We start from the raw sequence: 16,209 nt of genomic DNA, 5'->3' as shown, positions 1-16,209 counted from the left end.
ATGTCTGATATTCCCATACAGACCGAGCAATTAATTTCTTATATGGCTATTATATATGTAAACATGTATGCGACCTCATGGTATCGCCAAAATATGAAAGCTGCTGACAGTTTTGGGCTCGAAGTCAGAGACCTGTTTGCTTCACTTTCATGAAAACCTTGCTAACAGATGGTCCGGTCATTAGCTGGTAAGTTTTCAATCTGTTTTTTATGCTGTTTAGATATTTATGGGGTACATTCATGTCTGACTTGGTTTCTCTTATTGTGTTTTTAGCTTTCTGGTTTGTAACAAATGGGATACGCATTCCGGACCGAATGTCACGGTAACCGGTCTGATATGGGAAAATAGACTGGAAATCAGCCAATCAGTGTAGCATCACAGCCATATAATAATATTGTGAATATGATAACAAGAATCCAAAACAACTTAAATACATTGAGACAGTAAAATAACAAAAAAAAATTAAAAAAAAAAAATTACGCAATTAACAGCAAATAGAGGTCTAAGGTTCTAAAAACATTCTGGACTCACATGCCGTTCCAGCTCATTATAGAAACTTCTCATAATTTATTACACTTGAAAAATGTCAGCTACCTATTTTTTAAAGACTAGAATCTGGAACCCGTGGACCCCCAAGAGCAATGCGCAAGTTTTGATTTAATGATGTTCATTACTAAGAAAACTTGTTTACAAAGGTAGGCTGTCCCAAACATGCACATAATTTCTGCAGCCAAGGTTCTTAATTTGCAGTATCCTGACAAGAGATACTGATAAAAAAAGTACTAAGGCAAACTTGTCCTTCAAACCTGCATCACACTGCAAATCAGTTATCTTTAGTTGGATGTCGACAGGCACATCAGAAGCTTTGACTGTCGGGTGAGCAAAAAACTGCCAATTCTGTCTCAAGTTCACCAAAGATCTGAAACCGTTTCTCAAACTCACACAGCAATCCTGCAATCTTGTCTTTATACCGTTTCATGCCAGCATTAACATCTGTTGCACATACCTCTTGCGGTCAGGGGGACCGTGCAGGGTCACCACTTGCCAGCTGTCTCTCCCACAAAGTCAGGTTCAACTTCAATACACATAAGAGGGTCATAAAACTGTGTGACGACAATTTTGTTCAGAATACTCAAGTGCAGCCTCTGTAATATCCACTACAAATACAAGGTCCTGCAGCCATTCCTGACACTGTAATTCCATCACTGGTTTTTATTTTTTTCTCCATGAATTGTCAGATTTCCTCACCTAAGTCAAAGAAACGCCTCAGCACAGGACCTCTGCTTACTGCAGTGTGGTATGGCCAGCAACGTGATTATCAATGAGAAGGCAGTCAAACCCACGATAATTCAGGCCTGTGGCTCGGATGAAATTAAGAGTTCCCACAACGACCTCCACGACGTGATCCATTTTTAACGAATTGCAACACAATGCCTCTTGGTGTAAAAAAAACAGTGAAATGTCCAAAAATCATCGCCATTCATGGCTTGTAGTTTTTCTCTGAATTTTGTCACAACACATGCTTTTCTTCTGATCGATCACTGATGGCTCACCATCTGTAGCCAGGCTGACGGTGCGGGACCAGTCCACTCTGGCACTGTCAAGCACACCAACCACAGAGTTGAAAATGTCCTCATTGGTTGTGGTGTTACTCATAGGCACCAACTCAAGGAACTCCTCAGTGATGGTCAATGTCTTATCAACTCCACAAACAAATATGGCCAGTTGAGCAACGTCTGTCAACCACCTCCTCTCATCAGACGGATGTAAGCAAATGCATGTCGCTTCTTAGGACGCACAAGTTCTGCAGCCTTCTAGGTAGGTGGCTTTTACTGCTGCTTCACTGACATCTCGGCTCCGGGTGAAAAATGATATTACGTATATTCCTTGAGCACCAACATTTGCTGATTACACACCAAGCACACAGGTTTAACTTTGTGAATAAATAGGAAGCAGCCAATTTTCCTTGAAAAACTCTATACTCAGTGTCCACTTTTCTCCTTTTTCTTAAAGACATTTTGGCTAATGAGGGTGTCAAGGAGAGTAGAAAATAAGGTAACCTACACCTACACATGATTGGGCAGGGCAGTCTCGTTTGAGGGCGGGCACTAAAGGGGTAAAATATGACACATATGACATAATTTTTCTACTTCCGGGGAGAGAAACACAGGACTTTCTCTGAGTGCAATTTAGTGAAAAACTCAAAGTGCAAATGCAAAAAAAAAAGTGACGATGCGGTGGAGAAGTGGACGTGTCACAGTTTGTTTATGACCCGGAGCTCAAACATGTCGAGGTGGCGACTGCAGCCAAAAACAAAACGTACACTGTGTGAAGTTATGCTGTGTATATATTACGCAACAGGAGCGGAGATCCCTATTTATGGAGATCTCCACTCCCGTTGCGTGGGATTTGATCACAAGTGGTCAAATCCCAAGATATCACGCAGGGTTCAAACAGGACAGCGCTGCCCTATTAGCATAGACTGCTGTTCAATCTGAGTGGCAGAGTTGTGCCTCTTCTTTTACTCTGATTAAAACAGTGCACCCCTAATGGATGATTTAGGAATCATATTTCATTACGAATTTCAAGTTTAAGTATTTTATGAATTGTTTTACTTTCAAAATTCATCCAGCTGGCCGGCTTGAACGCCCTAGCGGGCCAGTTTTGGCCTGTGGACCAAAGATTTGACACCTCTGGTGTAGTGGAACAAAAGCAAACAAATTGATTATTCCCACAGTGAAGTAACCAACAGCATGTGTTGAAACCCCAAATAAACATTTTTGTTTTAAATGGTGGAATTTGACCATGTTATTAAGAATCAAAAGGTTTCATTTTTTTATATTTACCTTTTAATAAATGTGAGGATGCTGCAACAATGCAGACTTACTGTTTGAATGCCAAATGAGACACTTTTATCAGGTAATAAGATGTTCAGCTTTCCTTATTTGTACCCTACAACAGTCTAATTAGAAATGCACAGCATGCAATACTCCCCTTGCTTTAATTGTGCCCCTCCCAACCTTCCAAATTTTGAATATCACTGTCATCAGTGCTGATCGCTCTCACACAATGCACGAATCTCACATTTGCAGAACTGATTAAAAAAGTTCTAGCATCGTCTCCAGCTACACTGTCCACCCATTTGTTTATTGCGAGTTTTAATTGTCTGCCTTTTGTTAATTTTCTCCCTGCAGTTGCTGATGAGTTGAGAAGAGCACAACAGGCTTGTTACAGGGAGATCAAAATGGTACTACACTCACACAGTATGAATACTTTTCTATATTCTATGTAAACACAGTAAGATTTCGTGCTCAGCATGTTATATTCTCTCTTGTTAGAGTACACAGAGCTCATGCACACTTAGGTGTGCATGAACTATTCAAAACGTGAGAATTAATGAAAACATAAGAAAAAAAAAACTATCATGCACATGTAAAAGCATTTTGAGCAGATAGTGGCGCAAAATAGGCGTCACTGATCTACAGCTGCAGATCCCCCCCTGAATGTTTTCCATGTGTATCTGCTTCAACAGCAGCTGATTACGCAATGCTCATATTTCTTAGCTACTGATTGGCTGAGCATACCTGACTGAGATAACTCGCAGTGGGATGAGCAGGGGCAAGTGGAAAACATGAAGGGCATGATATCTCAAGGAACAGGGCTGATGACCCCTGCAGCAAAATTTGGCTTTGTTGGCATTTTTTCCCTCTCCATCACTCCAGGGTTGAGCATTAATGACAGATGTGAAAACAACAACCTGTTGCGCAGCACCCACCCTCTGTCCTTGGCACACAAAGCGGTCTACGACAGGTAGACACTGTAACGTGCGCTGTCACTTTGTAGATCCCCAATAATATGCTGCTGTGTTACACTGACATGTTTAGTCCTCCATCGTATCACTGTGTAGTGTGGCTGGCTTTCCACTGAAAACCACAGAGGCAACAGCAAAGACGAAAAGCACAAACTTGCTGCAGAATCATCACAATTTCTATGTAACTGACAAAAGGTTTCATCCACCATTCACAGAATCAATGCATATTGGTGGACAGGTTTTCACCTGAGTTGTGGTATGTGTCCACCCAGCCCCCATCTCCATCATCTTCCTCTATGATGGCTTCCAGTTCATCTGAATACTCCATCTGTTTGCAGCGTTTGTAACAGGGAACTGCAAGCAAAAGCCACAGAGTCAACTCAGCCTTCTGTAATATGCACTGCTTCCCCTGAAACACACTGCAAGAGGCACAGTCGTGTCGTGTTGCACACAAGTCACACGCAACAACATGAATGTGCCTTTACACTAGGTTGTGTTTCAGTTATATGTGTGGTGCATTGCTGCTCAATCTTTCCTCATAATTTGTGTTTGACATTGAATTTTATTCCACACCCTGTGACTGTTTAACAGAGTGCATTCAGTTTGGGTTGTTTGTGTCCATGTGTGACTTTTCTTTTAATTGGTTCATCTAGCAGATTTGGCTGGTCAACTAAGAAGACCTCTCTGAAAGTGCACCTTGTGTCTATCATTTTTAATATACAAACTAAAAAAAATATGAATAAATATAGACTACACAATCAATATTTCTTTTGTTAGAGTATTTTTATAATCCAGTTCCTGTGAGTCAGAGAGCTCAGTGTCAGTTTAATTGAAGAACGCTTGGAAATACCGAAGAGCAGAGCGCGACTTCTTATAACTGCACATTTCTGTCACTGAAAGGGCTTTAAAATTTTGCATTTTAGATATTTGTGACTTCTTTAACAGTCTTCTTCTCCTGTTTGAATATTTAGGTTTTAGAAGCTAACTCCTATAATATTATGTAGTAACTACATTTCTTGTACAGTAAGTCCCTTTGGCTGCTCCCTTGTTTGTACTCTGCGTCGCCACAGCAAATCCAAGGTGGATCTGCATGTTGAATTGGCACAGGTTTTATGCTGGATGCCCTTCCTGACGCAACTCCACTTCACATGGAGAAATGTGGCAGGGGTGGGATTTGAACCGGGAACCTTCTGCACTGAAACCAAGCGCACTAACGCACTTGAACCAGGAACCTTCTGCACTGAAACCAAGTGCACTAACCACTTGGCCACCACCCCCCTATTTCCTGTATATGTTGTTTATTACCCTGATTGTGTAAACGGCACTTATATACATGCTGTTCATATTCTTGAGCCACTTAGGTGGGTATGGAGAGTTCCCATGGGATAAAAAAAGCTTTTCAGCCTACCATCCCTGGTTCTCAAGACCAGGCACCTAAGTGGCTCGACTCTACTCTTCTTTTTTTTTTAGATATACGTACCTTAGTATACACTAGTAGAGTTCTACCTTAGAATTGGAATGTATTACAGAAGACATACCTTACTGAATTTTCATAGAGACTCCGGTAACTGATGTTAATTATTTGATGTTGCCAGTATGATGTCGCAATGACTGCAGATCATTTTTCTTTCTATTTAGTGGGGTGCCGCTCTGAGCATGTGTGGGAAAATAGGTGGTGGGCCTATTCTCTGGAAGAGCGCGGTACATACTACGCAACACAGAAATATGAAACATTTCTAAAACACATCTCTCATGCTGGCAGTCTGCAAGGTTTAATCTGTTAACATGACTCCTAAACATACACAACACAGCCAAGATGCTTGCAGTGCGTTTCAGGCCTTAAAGTGAAGTAGCACAGTAAGTAACAGCTGATCCTAGGTGAAAAAAAATAAATAAATAACAAAATGGAATTCAGAGAAAAGTTATCAGCAGTAAATAGGAAGCTTTGTGGTATAAAAATCCATGAAAAGTTAAGTAATTCTATGAAGTATTTTTTTATTTAAACTTAATTTTATTAAGTCATTGCTTATGAGCTCTGACTATTCATCTTTCCATATAAAGGGAAAAAGTTCAAAGCTTTCAAGAAGGAGTCAGATGTCCTAATCTGACAAGTCAGACACTGGCCCCACCTCCTCCATGCTGGAATATACCTCAACCTGCACAATCTTTTTTTCATGAAAGGCTCCATTACTGATTGTGTGATATAAGGCATCTTTGAAAATCCTCATTAATACCCATTTCATAAGAGACATCAGCATTGAAGGCAAACCGTAACAAACAAAAACAAAAAATTTTGTGATTCTTCAATGTGATCTGTGTGACAGCAGCTTGACAAGTAATCTGCTGTGCAGTACCATGTTGGGCCCTGGCGCCTTTTGCTTTGGCCTGATCATCAATTTCTATTTAATCCACTAGATCAGGGGCCAAGTTCGGTCCTCGTGAGCCACATTCCTGACACTCTTAGTTGTCTCCCTGCTCCAACACACCTGAATCCAATGAAAAACTCGTTAGCAGACTTTTAATGAGCCTTTCATTGGATTCAGGTGTGTTGGAGCAGGGAGACAACTAAGAGTGTCAGGAATGTGGCTCACGAGGACCGAACTTGGCCACCCCTGCACTAGATGGTGGATGCAGCCGCCATCTTGCTTAGAGTTATTCGGCATTGTCAGGCTTTAGATTAAATAGAAATCAATGATTTGCTGACTTAAACTTGGGGTAAAGTGATCTGAAAATGCTGTTTTGCACAGCCTTCAGATGCAGCAACAAGCTGACAAAGGATTGTCAGCTGGTTAAATAAAGGTTAAATAAATAAAAATATGTAAAAAAAAAAAAAAGTGGATTGAGCTTTCGTAAGTGTGTATTATATGTAATATACATGATGTGGGGGAGATGACTAAAATTGGTGAACAAAGGTTAGAAAATTACTTATTGTGTCGATCTGTATTCTGTAAAGTCGTGACTTCAGTTTTACTGCCTGAATGCTCTGTCATGATAAATATCTCACCATTCGTTTAGCGACTCAGAAGTCTCACTTTCATAACTCTCAACTGATCCCTTTTTAATTAACCTCGGCTTGTTTCTTCACGTCAGGTTTTCTATCCTCAGATATTCTGTCAGAGCAAATTTATAGATATGCTTTTTCTCTCAATTTGCTGGGTCACATGATGGTTGCAATGACATTTTATATTCTACTACTATAAGAATATACATGAATGAGATTAATTTCTCTATAATATACTCTATATTCCAATGTTGTCCTTTCAGAATTCTTTCAACTTGGTCCAGAAATGATTGAATAATCTTACTTTCATCCTGGTTGGTGTGGCCATTTCATTTTATTTAATATTTGCATGGAGAATGTGCCCCACCCACCCAACAGCAAGTACCACTGGGACTGAATAAAATGATCAGGGAAACGCTGTACTTCTTCACACACGGTCCAAAAACACAATTAATACAAAAATCAGTCATCCAAGTTGAGTTGTATGGCTGTAACTCAGTGTTTACGTGCTGAGACTAAAAAAGTACAACATAATCGTGCAACATTAAGAATTAACTATTCAGAAGGTTTAAGACAACACGTTAGATAAAAGACAGGTCAACTTTTAAAGGAGGCCAATCAGGTCACTGATTTTAATGTCTGATCAGTGTAGCAGTCCAAGATTTTGTCACCAATATTTTCAAGACAGATTTTAGGTGATCATTCGTAGGACATTTAAAGAGCTGAGAGCACACGCTGGGCCATACGGCTGTAAAACCATTTAATGCCTTACAGCTGATTAGGTTTACTTTGATTTCTATTTTTAATAGTTACAATTTGCATGTCCCTAAAATTGTAGTTATGTGCATATTCTGTTTTTTACTGAAAGCCTGGTGGCAAAGTTGTAAATCACTACAGTTTTTATTTATTTCTTTTTGACATCTGACTGAAAAGGGAATTATAGCAGTTAGTTTCAGATAAAGGCATGAGTAAGTTTATCTGTCTTTTTGAGTGCTAAAGGATCGTAACATTATCTTTCTGAGGTTTAAAAAGTCATTAAAAGTGCTTTAACTTGAGATATCCAACTCAAGTTATGTTGACATTCATCAACATATATGTTACTTGCATCATTTCAACTAAAAATAAATAAATAAATAAATAAATAAGGAAAATCTGACTTTTTCCTTCAAAAATTTCTAAAACGTCCCAGATCAGAGGGGGAAATTCCTGTTACTGCTGCAGTGCTTCACGCCTTCCACAGATGTTGCTTTGGAGATTGCCCCACTCCAGAACAACTATGAATGGAAAAACTGACTGAACTACAGAATCACTGGACACTGAACGAATACACTGCCCTGTTTAGAGTTTAAATTTATTTAATATCTGCACCAAAGTGTCTCCGTTAAACAATCAAACAACTCAGCTATTAATCTACAAAAAAAAAACAACAGAAACACATACAATTGAACTTGAAATCTATTTCTTACCATTGCGCGTTAGAAGAAACTGTTTATCCTGGGGCAGATATGGTTTCACCTTGACTTCCTCCCCAGAGGCCCTGAGAAATGACAATGGCAGCAATAAAAATGCACTGACAAAACACAAGAAAGAAAACAGCCGTCTCAGGTCACAGCTCAGCCGAGACCAAAGATCAGAGCAAAAATGGCCAAAATGGCACAGGATACCTTACTCAGCCAGATTTACATGCAGCACGTTCTGGGCCAGAGCAGGTGCCATGATGGGAACCAAGATCTATTAACTTGAGTGCAGTGTTCATGAACTCTGTATTGTTGCAAATTAAAATGAACCTTTCAGGGTCAGGTCAGGTCTAGGAACATGCAATGATGCTGCACATTGCACCATCCACCAACTCTGGAACTCTCTTGGGTCCTGGATGGCACAAATCCAGCAGAACACCAGTCCATCCCCACCTCTCAAAAGTAACTATCTATATGCTACAGTTGGGTGACGTGGGTAGGTGTGTCCTTGGCTTCCTCCAGTTGTTGGAATCCTCAACATTGGGGCACCTATGTGGTGGATCACACCCTGAGAAACATTCCACATGGCCAAAATGTAATTACTGATGATCCACCACAATGCAAGTGCCGTTCCTCTACAAGTCTCAAGTATGTGTCCAACTGACAGAAAGTCATACCAGTCATACCCAAGGGTCCCCTGAAGAGACCTCGTACTGAAGGCATCCGGTTGTTGCCTTAAGCTTGTTTCATACGACAGGATTTTAAAATCATCTTTAGGTTTCCAAAACCTGAGAGCCCACACACGTGAAGGTAAAAAAAAAAAAAAAAAAAATCATAGCTCTAACAGGTTTGGTCGTACAGTGTGTGGTGTTCAGCCACACGGTAAGGACAACAACACCACACACAAACAGATTTCACACACCAACATTTTCAGGCCAGACAGGAAATCTCGCAAAATCTCTTGAGATTGAACGTGACTTCAGAGTAAACAAATGGAGATACTTTGTGGACTATTTAAAACAGAGAGAAGAAAACAATACAAAAAGAAAAAGAAAAGGTCTTCTTTAAAGGAGTGGAGACAGCGCGACCACCAGACTTTATGGTAAGTCAGAACAGCTGTTTTGATTTTATTTTCCGCTCCGTACGTCCTTCACCTTGCTTTCTGATTGGCTGCACGTCCCATTCAGCAGGCTGCGTGCTCGTTTGTGGTCGGAGGACACAACATACGCGGCGATATCGGGCCAAAAAAATCCAACATGTTGAATATCCCCAATTTGCGATCGGAGCGCTCCTGACATCCTTCCGAGCAGATCAGAGCGCTCTGAATACACCACACACGACAGGAATATGTGATAATATTATCTTTAGAGTCATTACGATTGTCGGGTGTCCTTAAGATTGTCGGAAGGGGAAGATCGGGTCCGATAACGGCCTAATTATCTTGCCGTGTGAACCAGGCCTTAGATCACTGGTTCATGTTCAAGTGTCACACAGACATACATACAACTTTGTAAATTTCATTAAGCTTCCACCCTATTAACTCAACCAATAATCTATTGGTAGAGTTAACAGGGTTTTAAAAAGGAATAGGTTGCACCATGTGTCATGCTTAGTTGTCACGTTACGGAGTAACATACGAGGTCTGTGAGAAAAGTATCCGACCTTTTTACTTTATGCAAAAAATATATGGATTTGATTCATATGTTTTTTCGTCAGCCAAGCTTGAACCTTCGTGCGCATGCGTGAGTTTTTCCACGCCTGTCGGTTGCGTCATTCGCCTGTGGGCAGGCTTTGAGTGAGCACTGGTCCACCCCTCTCGTCGTCGTTTCATTGCGAGGAAATGGCGGAATGATTTGGGCTTTTTTTTCCCCATCAGAATTTTTTCAGAAACTCTTTGAGACAGGCAGCTGGAAACCATTCGAAAACTTTATCTGGCTTTCGGTGAAAATTTTACGGGCTTCACAGAGAATAAGGAGTGTTACTACAGCTTTAAGGACGGCCCACAATGGCCAGCGGCGCGCCGCACTCCGAGCCGCCATCGAGAGGCAGAAACCACCACATCATTTCTAAACAGATCGCTGTGTGGAGCCGGGACCGTTGTGTGCAATTTCTCTGGTTATCACAACAGCTGGACATCAGCCATTTTCCGGCAGATTTCACTTTTAACAAGAGATTTTGTCATGGAAAGCCGCGCGGAGGCTTCGCGCGTCACAACGGAGCTGCTAATGAAGCGAGACAAAGGAACACCTCCGTTTAGGAGTGTTAAAGTAGACCTGCATTGAAATAAATGTGGTCAGATTTCAGAAAGAAATAGCTGATATGTATTTATAAGACCCTTGTGAATGCAGTAAAGTAAATCTGTAAGCCCCAATTTGTAATTCAGCGGAGAAATCTTTGTTTAAAAATGACAAATTTGCAGCTAAAATTTAGCCCTCTGTGAAAACAGTTTGTACAGTCATATAATTTCCATGACGTCAGGGACAATATGACGCGCTCCCGCCTTCAGTCCGATCCCGCATTGAAATTGATTTTATCTGTTAGTAATGTTACTTATACACGTCCTGGTTTCAACATCCAAAAGTAAGCTGCAATGAATGTGAGATACAGATCTGTGTGCTCAGATCAGCAACGACATCGACAGCGCCGTTCTTCCTCTCCCGCTCTCTGCCTCCGCTGCGCTTATTAAGTCTGCGGGCTCGTTAACGAGCTCGTTAACCGCCAACGCAGGCCACTCACACCGCCCGTGTCTGCTTTGCAGCCGGTGTTGTGTCAGATTCAGCGCACAACTTCGGCATCACCTCTCTGTCTACTGAATGGAGCTGCAGCACACTTGGCACAAGTCCTGAGATTACGCTTGCTGTTTTAATGTGAAGCGGCCGGTACACCTGTTGCTGCAAGGACAGACTTCTTGCGGCAAAATCCACAGCACTGCACGTCTCGGCAATCGGAGCCCCAGAGCTCCATGGATGCTGAGAGAGGTTTATATATTTTTAATGACTGGGATTCTTTGCGGGTCTTGCCTCCATATCCTGCGATGGTACCGGAGGCGAAAGACAGTAGATTTTCATTGCGACACCACTCAATCAAACGGGTGTATGAAAAAGTCCCCCAAAATAATTTTCAAGCACAAATAAAAGAAATGTGTACTCACCAAACGTGCCGCAAGACAATATGAAGTTTTAAAAAAAGTAGATCCTTCCGTATAAGAAAAAGGTGCAGATGCAAACTGATGTAAATCCACAAGTTACAATTGGCGCAATGCATGCTGGGAGAGGGTCTTGTCCGTGACGTCTCGGCAGCGTCCATGATGAGAGGGACAATTTGCGGAGGGCTAAATGTTAGCTGTAAATTTGTCATTTTCAAATGAAGATTTCTCCGTTGAATGACAGATCTGGGCTTGCAGATTTACTTTACTACATTCAGAAGGATCTCATGTGTAAATGTAAGTCATTTTTTGTTCAAAAAATCTGACTGCATTTTTTTCAATGCAAGTCTCCATTAAAAGACAAGTTGGGACATGCCCAGCTCTCCACAATTTCGCTTATACTGACTCGACTGGTAAGCACCGAAAGACGAGATAGGCATGTCCCAACTTGTCCTCTAACACTCCGAAACGGAGGTGTTCCTTTGTCTCGCTCCATCAGCGAATCCGTCGTGACGCGTGAGCCTCCGCGGGTCTTTTCATGACAAAATCTCTTGTTAAAAGTGAAATCTGCCGGAAAATGGCTGATGTCCAGCTCTTGTGATAACCACAGAAATTGCACACTACAGTCCCGGCTCCACACAGCGATCCCTTTAGAAATGATGTGGTGGTTTCTGCCTCTCGATGGCGGCTCGGAGCGCGGCGTGCCAAGCGCCATTGTGGGCCATCCTTAAAGCTGTAGTAACACTCCTTATTCTCTGTGAAGCCCGTAAAATTTTCACCGAAAGCCAGATAAATTTTTCGAATGGTTTCCAGCTGCCTGTCTCTTAACAGTTTCTGAAAAAATTCTGATGGAAAAAAAAAAGCCCAAATCATTCCGCTATTTCCTCGCAATGAAACAACGATGAGAGGGGTGGACCAGTGCTCACTCAAAGCCTGCCCACAGGCGAATGACGCAACCGACAGGCGTGAAAAAAACTCACGCATGCGCACGAAGGTTCAAGCTTGGCTGACGTAAAACCATATGAATCAAATCCATATATTTTTTGCATAAAACAAAAAGGTCGGATACTTTTCTCACAGACCTCGTATGTCACATCATAGAATATAATAGACATCAGCAATGTTTGACCTTTACTTTGCAGACCAAGCATTTAACACAGTCAAAACTATTCCATTTATTAATCTCATCAGTTCAACCAATAATTTGCACAATTTTTTTTTTAACCAAAACTGAAGCAACTTCAAATTTTGGCTCCTGTACAAACTGAGACTGACCTTTGTAACTATTCTTACCGTTTTTACCCCAAAACATTCAGTCACAGATAGTCCAAACTATACCTTTTTGGAATATTTATGATCAGACAAACAACGTGGAATAGTTTTCAATATGATTGGAGCATCTTTTAATTTTGACACCTGTATAATTCTTCAGCTGATCCCTACCTGGCTGCCTCTTGAAAATTCAAGTGGGCAGTCACTTTTTTGAAAAAAGTAACGTCCAGTGGGTAATTGTGCATAATTCGATGCTTGTTTCAACATTTGCAGGATTGTTTCCCTTATCTGCTGCACTATCACCCAAACCCTAATTCACGGGACTTAAAATACCCCATGTTTTGATCTCAGTCGACCGATCACCACCTGGTGGTGAGTTGGATCCGTTGGGAGGGGAGGAAGCCGGTCAGACCTGGCAGGCCCAAATGTATCGTGAGGATCTGCTGGGAATGACTGGTGGAACCCTCTGTCAGCGAGGTCTTCAACTCCCACCTCCAGGAGAGCTTCTCCCAGATCCCGAGGGAGGTTGGAGACATGGAGTCCGAGTGGACCATGTTCCCCACCTCCATTGTCGATGCGGCCGCTCGTAGCTGTGGTCACAAGGTCTCTGGTGCCTGTCACGGCAGCAATCCCCAAACCCGGTGGTGGACGCCGGAAGTAAGGGATGCCGTCAAACTGAAGAAGGAGTCCTACTTATCTTTGTTGGTAGGTGGGACCCCGGAGGCAGCTGACAGGTACCGGCAGGCCAAACGTGCCGCAGCCCGTGTGGTCGCAGAGGCAAAAACTCGGGTCTGGGAGGAGTTTGGGGAGGCCATGGAGGAGGACTATCGGTCGGCCTCGAAGAGATTCTGGCAAACCATCCGACGCCTCAGGAGGCAGAAGCAGCTCCCACCAGCACTGTTTACGGGGCAGGTGGAGAGCTGTTGACCCTGACTGGGGATGTTGTCGGGCGGTGGAAGGAATACTTCGAGGATCTCCTCAATCCCATCGTCACATCTTCCGAAGAGGAAGATGAGACTGGGGACTCAGAGGCGGACTCATCCATTACCCAGGCCGAAGTCACAGAGATGGTTAGAAAGCGCCTCTGTGGCAAGGCTCCTGGGGTGGATGAAATCCGTCCTGAGTACCTTAAGTCTCTGGATGTTGTGGGACTGTCTTGGCTGACACGCCTCTGTGGCATCACGTGGCGATCGGGGACAGTGCCTCTGGATTGGCAGACCAGGGTGGTGGTCCCTCTGTTTAAGAAGGGGGACCGGAAGGTGTGTTCCAACTATAGGGGGATCACACTCCTCAGCCTCCCCGGTAAGGTCTATTACAGAGTACTGGAGAGGAGAATTCGACCGATGGTCGAACCTTGGATTGAGGAGGACCAGTGTGGTTTTCGTCCTGGTCGCGGCACACTGGACCAGCTCTACACGCTCCATCGGGTGCTCGAGGGTTCATGGGAGATCGCCCAACCAGTCCACATGTGTTTTGTGGATCTGGAGAAGGCATTCGACTGTGTCCCTCAGGGCACCCTGTGGGGGGTGCTCCGGGAGTACGGGGTCTGGGGTCCTTTGCTAAGGGCTATCTGGTTCCTGTACGACCGCAGCAGGAGCTTGGTTCGCATTGCTGGTAGTAAGTCAAACCTGTTTCCAGTGCATGTTGGCCTCCGCCAGGGCTGCCCTTTGTCACCGGTTCTGGTCATTATTTTTATGGACAGAATTTCTAGGCACAGCCAGGGTGTAGAGGGGGTCTGGTTTGGGAACCACAGAATCTCGTCTCTGCTGTTTGCGGACGATGTGGTTCTGTTGGCTTCGTCAAATCAGGCCCTTCAGCGTGCACTGGGGCGGTTTGCAGCCGAGTGTGAGGCGTCCGAGATGAAAATCAGCACCTCCAAATCCGAGGCCATGGTTCTCAACCAAAAAATGGTGCTTTGCCCTCTTCAGGTCGGTGGAGTGTCCTTGCCTCAAGTGGAGGAGTTTAAGTATCTCGGGGTCTTGTTCGCGAGTGAGGGACGGAGGAGTGTGAGATAGACGGATCGGTGCAGCATCTGCAGTGATGCGGTCGCTGTATCGGACTGTCATGGTGAAGAGAGAGCTGAGTAGGGGGGCAAAGCTCTCGATTTACCGATCGATCTACGTTCCGATCCTCACCTATGGTCATGAGATTTGGCTTATGACCGAAAGAACGAGATCACGAGTACAAGCAGCCGAGATGAGTGTCCTCCACAGGGTGGCTGGGCGCTCCCTTAGAGATAGGGTGAGGAGCTCGGTCACTCTGGAGGAGCTCGGAGACGAGCCGCTGCTCCTCCACGTCGAAAGGAGTCAGTTGAGGTGGCTTGGGCATCTTTTCCAGATGCCCCCTGGACGCCTCGCTGGAGAGGTGTTCCGGGCACGTCTCATTGGGAGAAGACCCCGGGGAAGACCCAGGACACGCTGGAGGGACTACATCTCTCGGCTGGCTTGGGAACGCCTTGGGGTTCCCCCGGAGGAGCTGGGGGAGGTGTGTGTGGATCGGGAGGTCTGGGCGGCTTTGCTTGAGCTGCTGCCCCCGCAACCCAACTCCGGATAAAGCGGAAGAAAATGGATGGATAGATGGATGGGTTTTATCTGGTTAAATAAAGGTTACTATTATTATGTATACAAATGTTTCTTTCTCTGTGCAGTCCCTGTAGGATTCATGCTTTGGGATACATCTTCCTCAATACCTGCAGACACTTTAGTGCATATTATACTTAAAGTACAAACTCACCATTTCCACGTCGGGCAGTGATGGACCAAGTGATCACCAGCTGCAACAAACTAAGTCAAATCCCGTCAATTAGTGCGTCAGGATTTTGCACTGACTGAACGGATTTTGTAAAATAATGTACAAAATACAGATATACACAATAAAGAGGAAGCAGATATTTCCGTTATGGTCGGAAAACAAGTCATAAAGGCCAACTTTTTCGATGACATCAGGTCCTCACCTCTTCTGGGGTAATAACGCCGGTCTCTTTAAATTTGGATTCCTGTGAGTGGTTAAAAACAGAACATTATCTGATGTCTGGAGCTTAAGGTGCGCACTGTGGACGCTAACATGTTAGCAGGCAACTTTACCTTCAGAACAGGAGTGAGGAACTCAGCCACTCCCAAAGCAGTGCCTTTAACGGAGTTTATCACGTTCTGCATCGCCGACTCCGTAAAAAGCAAAAACGACGACCTCACAACACCGATCTACCAAACAACGAAAAGAAAATTATTTTCAGGTTTGTTCAGTGTATCTCCAAGAGTCGATCACATGACACGTCTACCCACAAACACTTCCGGTATCAAAGTACGCGTCACAAAAATCATAGAGATTAATGAGTACTAGAGCGGACATGCTCTGACACAAAAGTGACACAAAACAAGATGGAGCAACCATCGTGGTATGGGGATTTTTTTTTTTTTTTTTTTTTTCGTGGTTTGGGGAGGTTTATAATCCGGTTGTTAAGTGTGACGTAACGCATCATGTGATTTTCAACTTCCGGCTCCAAACAAAAAAGGCGCGTTGTCAT

At 43.5% G+C, this 16,209-nt stretch overlaps 1 protein-coding gene across 1 annotated transcript in view; it reads right to left on the bottom strand.

The window, feature by feature from the left end:
- The window catches only part of atg3 (autophagy related 3), a 77,504-nt gene extending 61,545 nt beyond the window's left edge, over positions 1-15,959 (bottom strand). The window contains exons 1-5 of the mRNA XM_034173409.1: positions 15,770-15,959; positions 15,640-15,681; positions 15,420-15,469; positions 8,279-8,349; positions 4,058-4,165 (exon numbers count right to left, since the gene is read on the bottom strand). Of these exons, the coding sequence (XP_034029300.1) occupies positions 4,058-4,165; positions 8,279-8,349; positions 15,420-15,469; positions 15,640-15,681; positions 15,770-15,841 (343 nt within the window). The 5' untranslated portion in view covers positions 15,842-15,959. The remainder of the gene's footprint in view (positions 1-4,057; positions 4,166-8,278; positions 8,350-15,419; positions 15,470-15,639; positions 15,682-15,769) is intronic.
- Positions 15,960-16,209: the final 250 nt, after the last annotated feature.

This window comes from Thalassophryne amazonica, chromosome 1, assembly GCF_902500255.1.
Source record: "Thalassophryne amazonica chromosome 1, fThaAma1.1, whole genome shotgun sequence".
Classification (NCBI taxonomy): Eukaryota; Metazoa; Chordata; class Actinopteri; order Batrachoidiformes; family Batrachoididae; genus Thalassophryne; species Thalassophryne amazonica.
The sequence above is the reverse complement of the archived record's forward strand: the minus strand, read 5'-3'. Positions and strand labels throughout refer to the sequence as shown.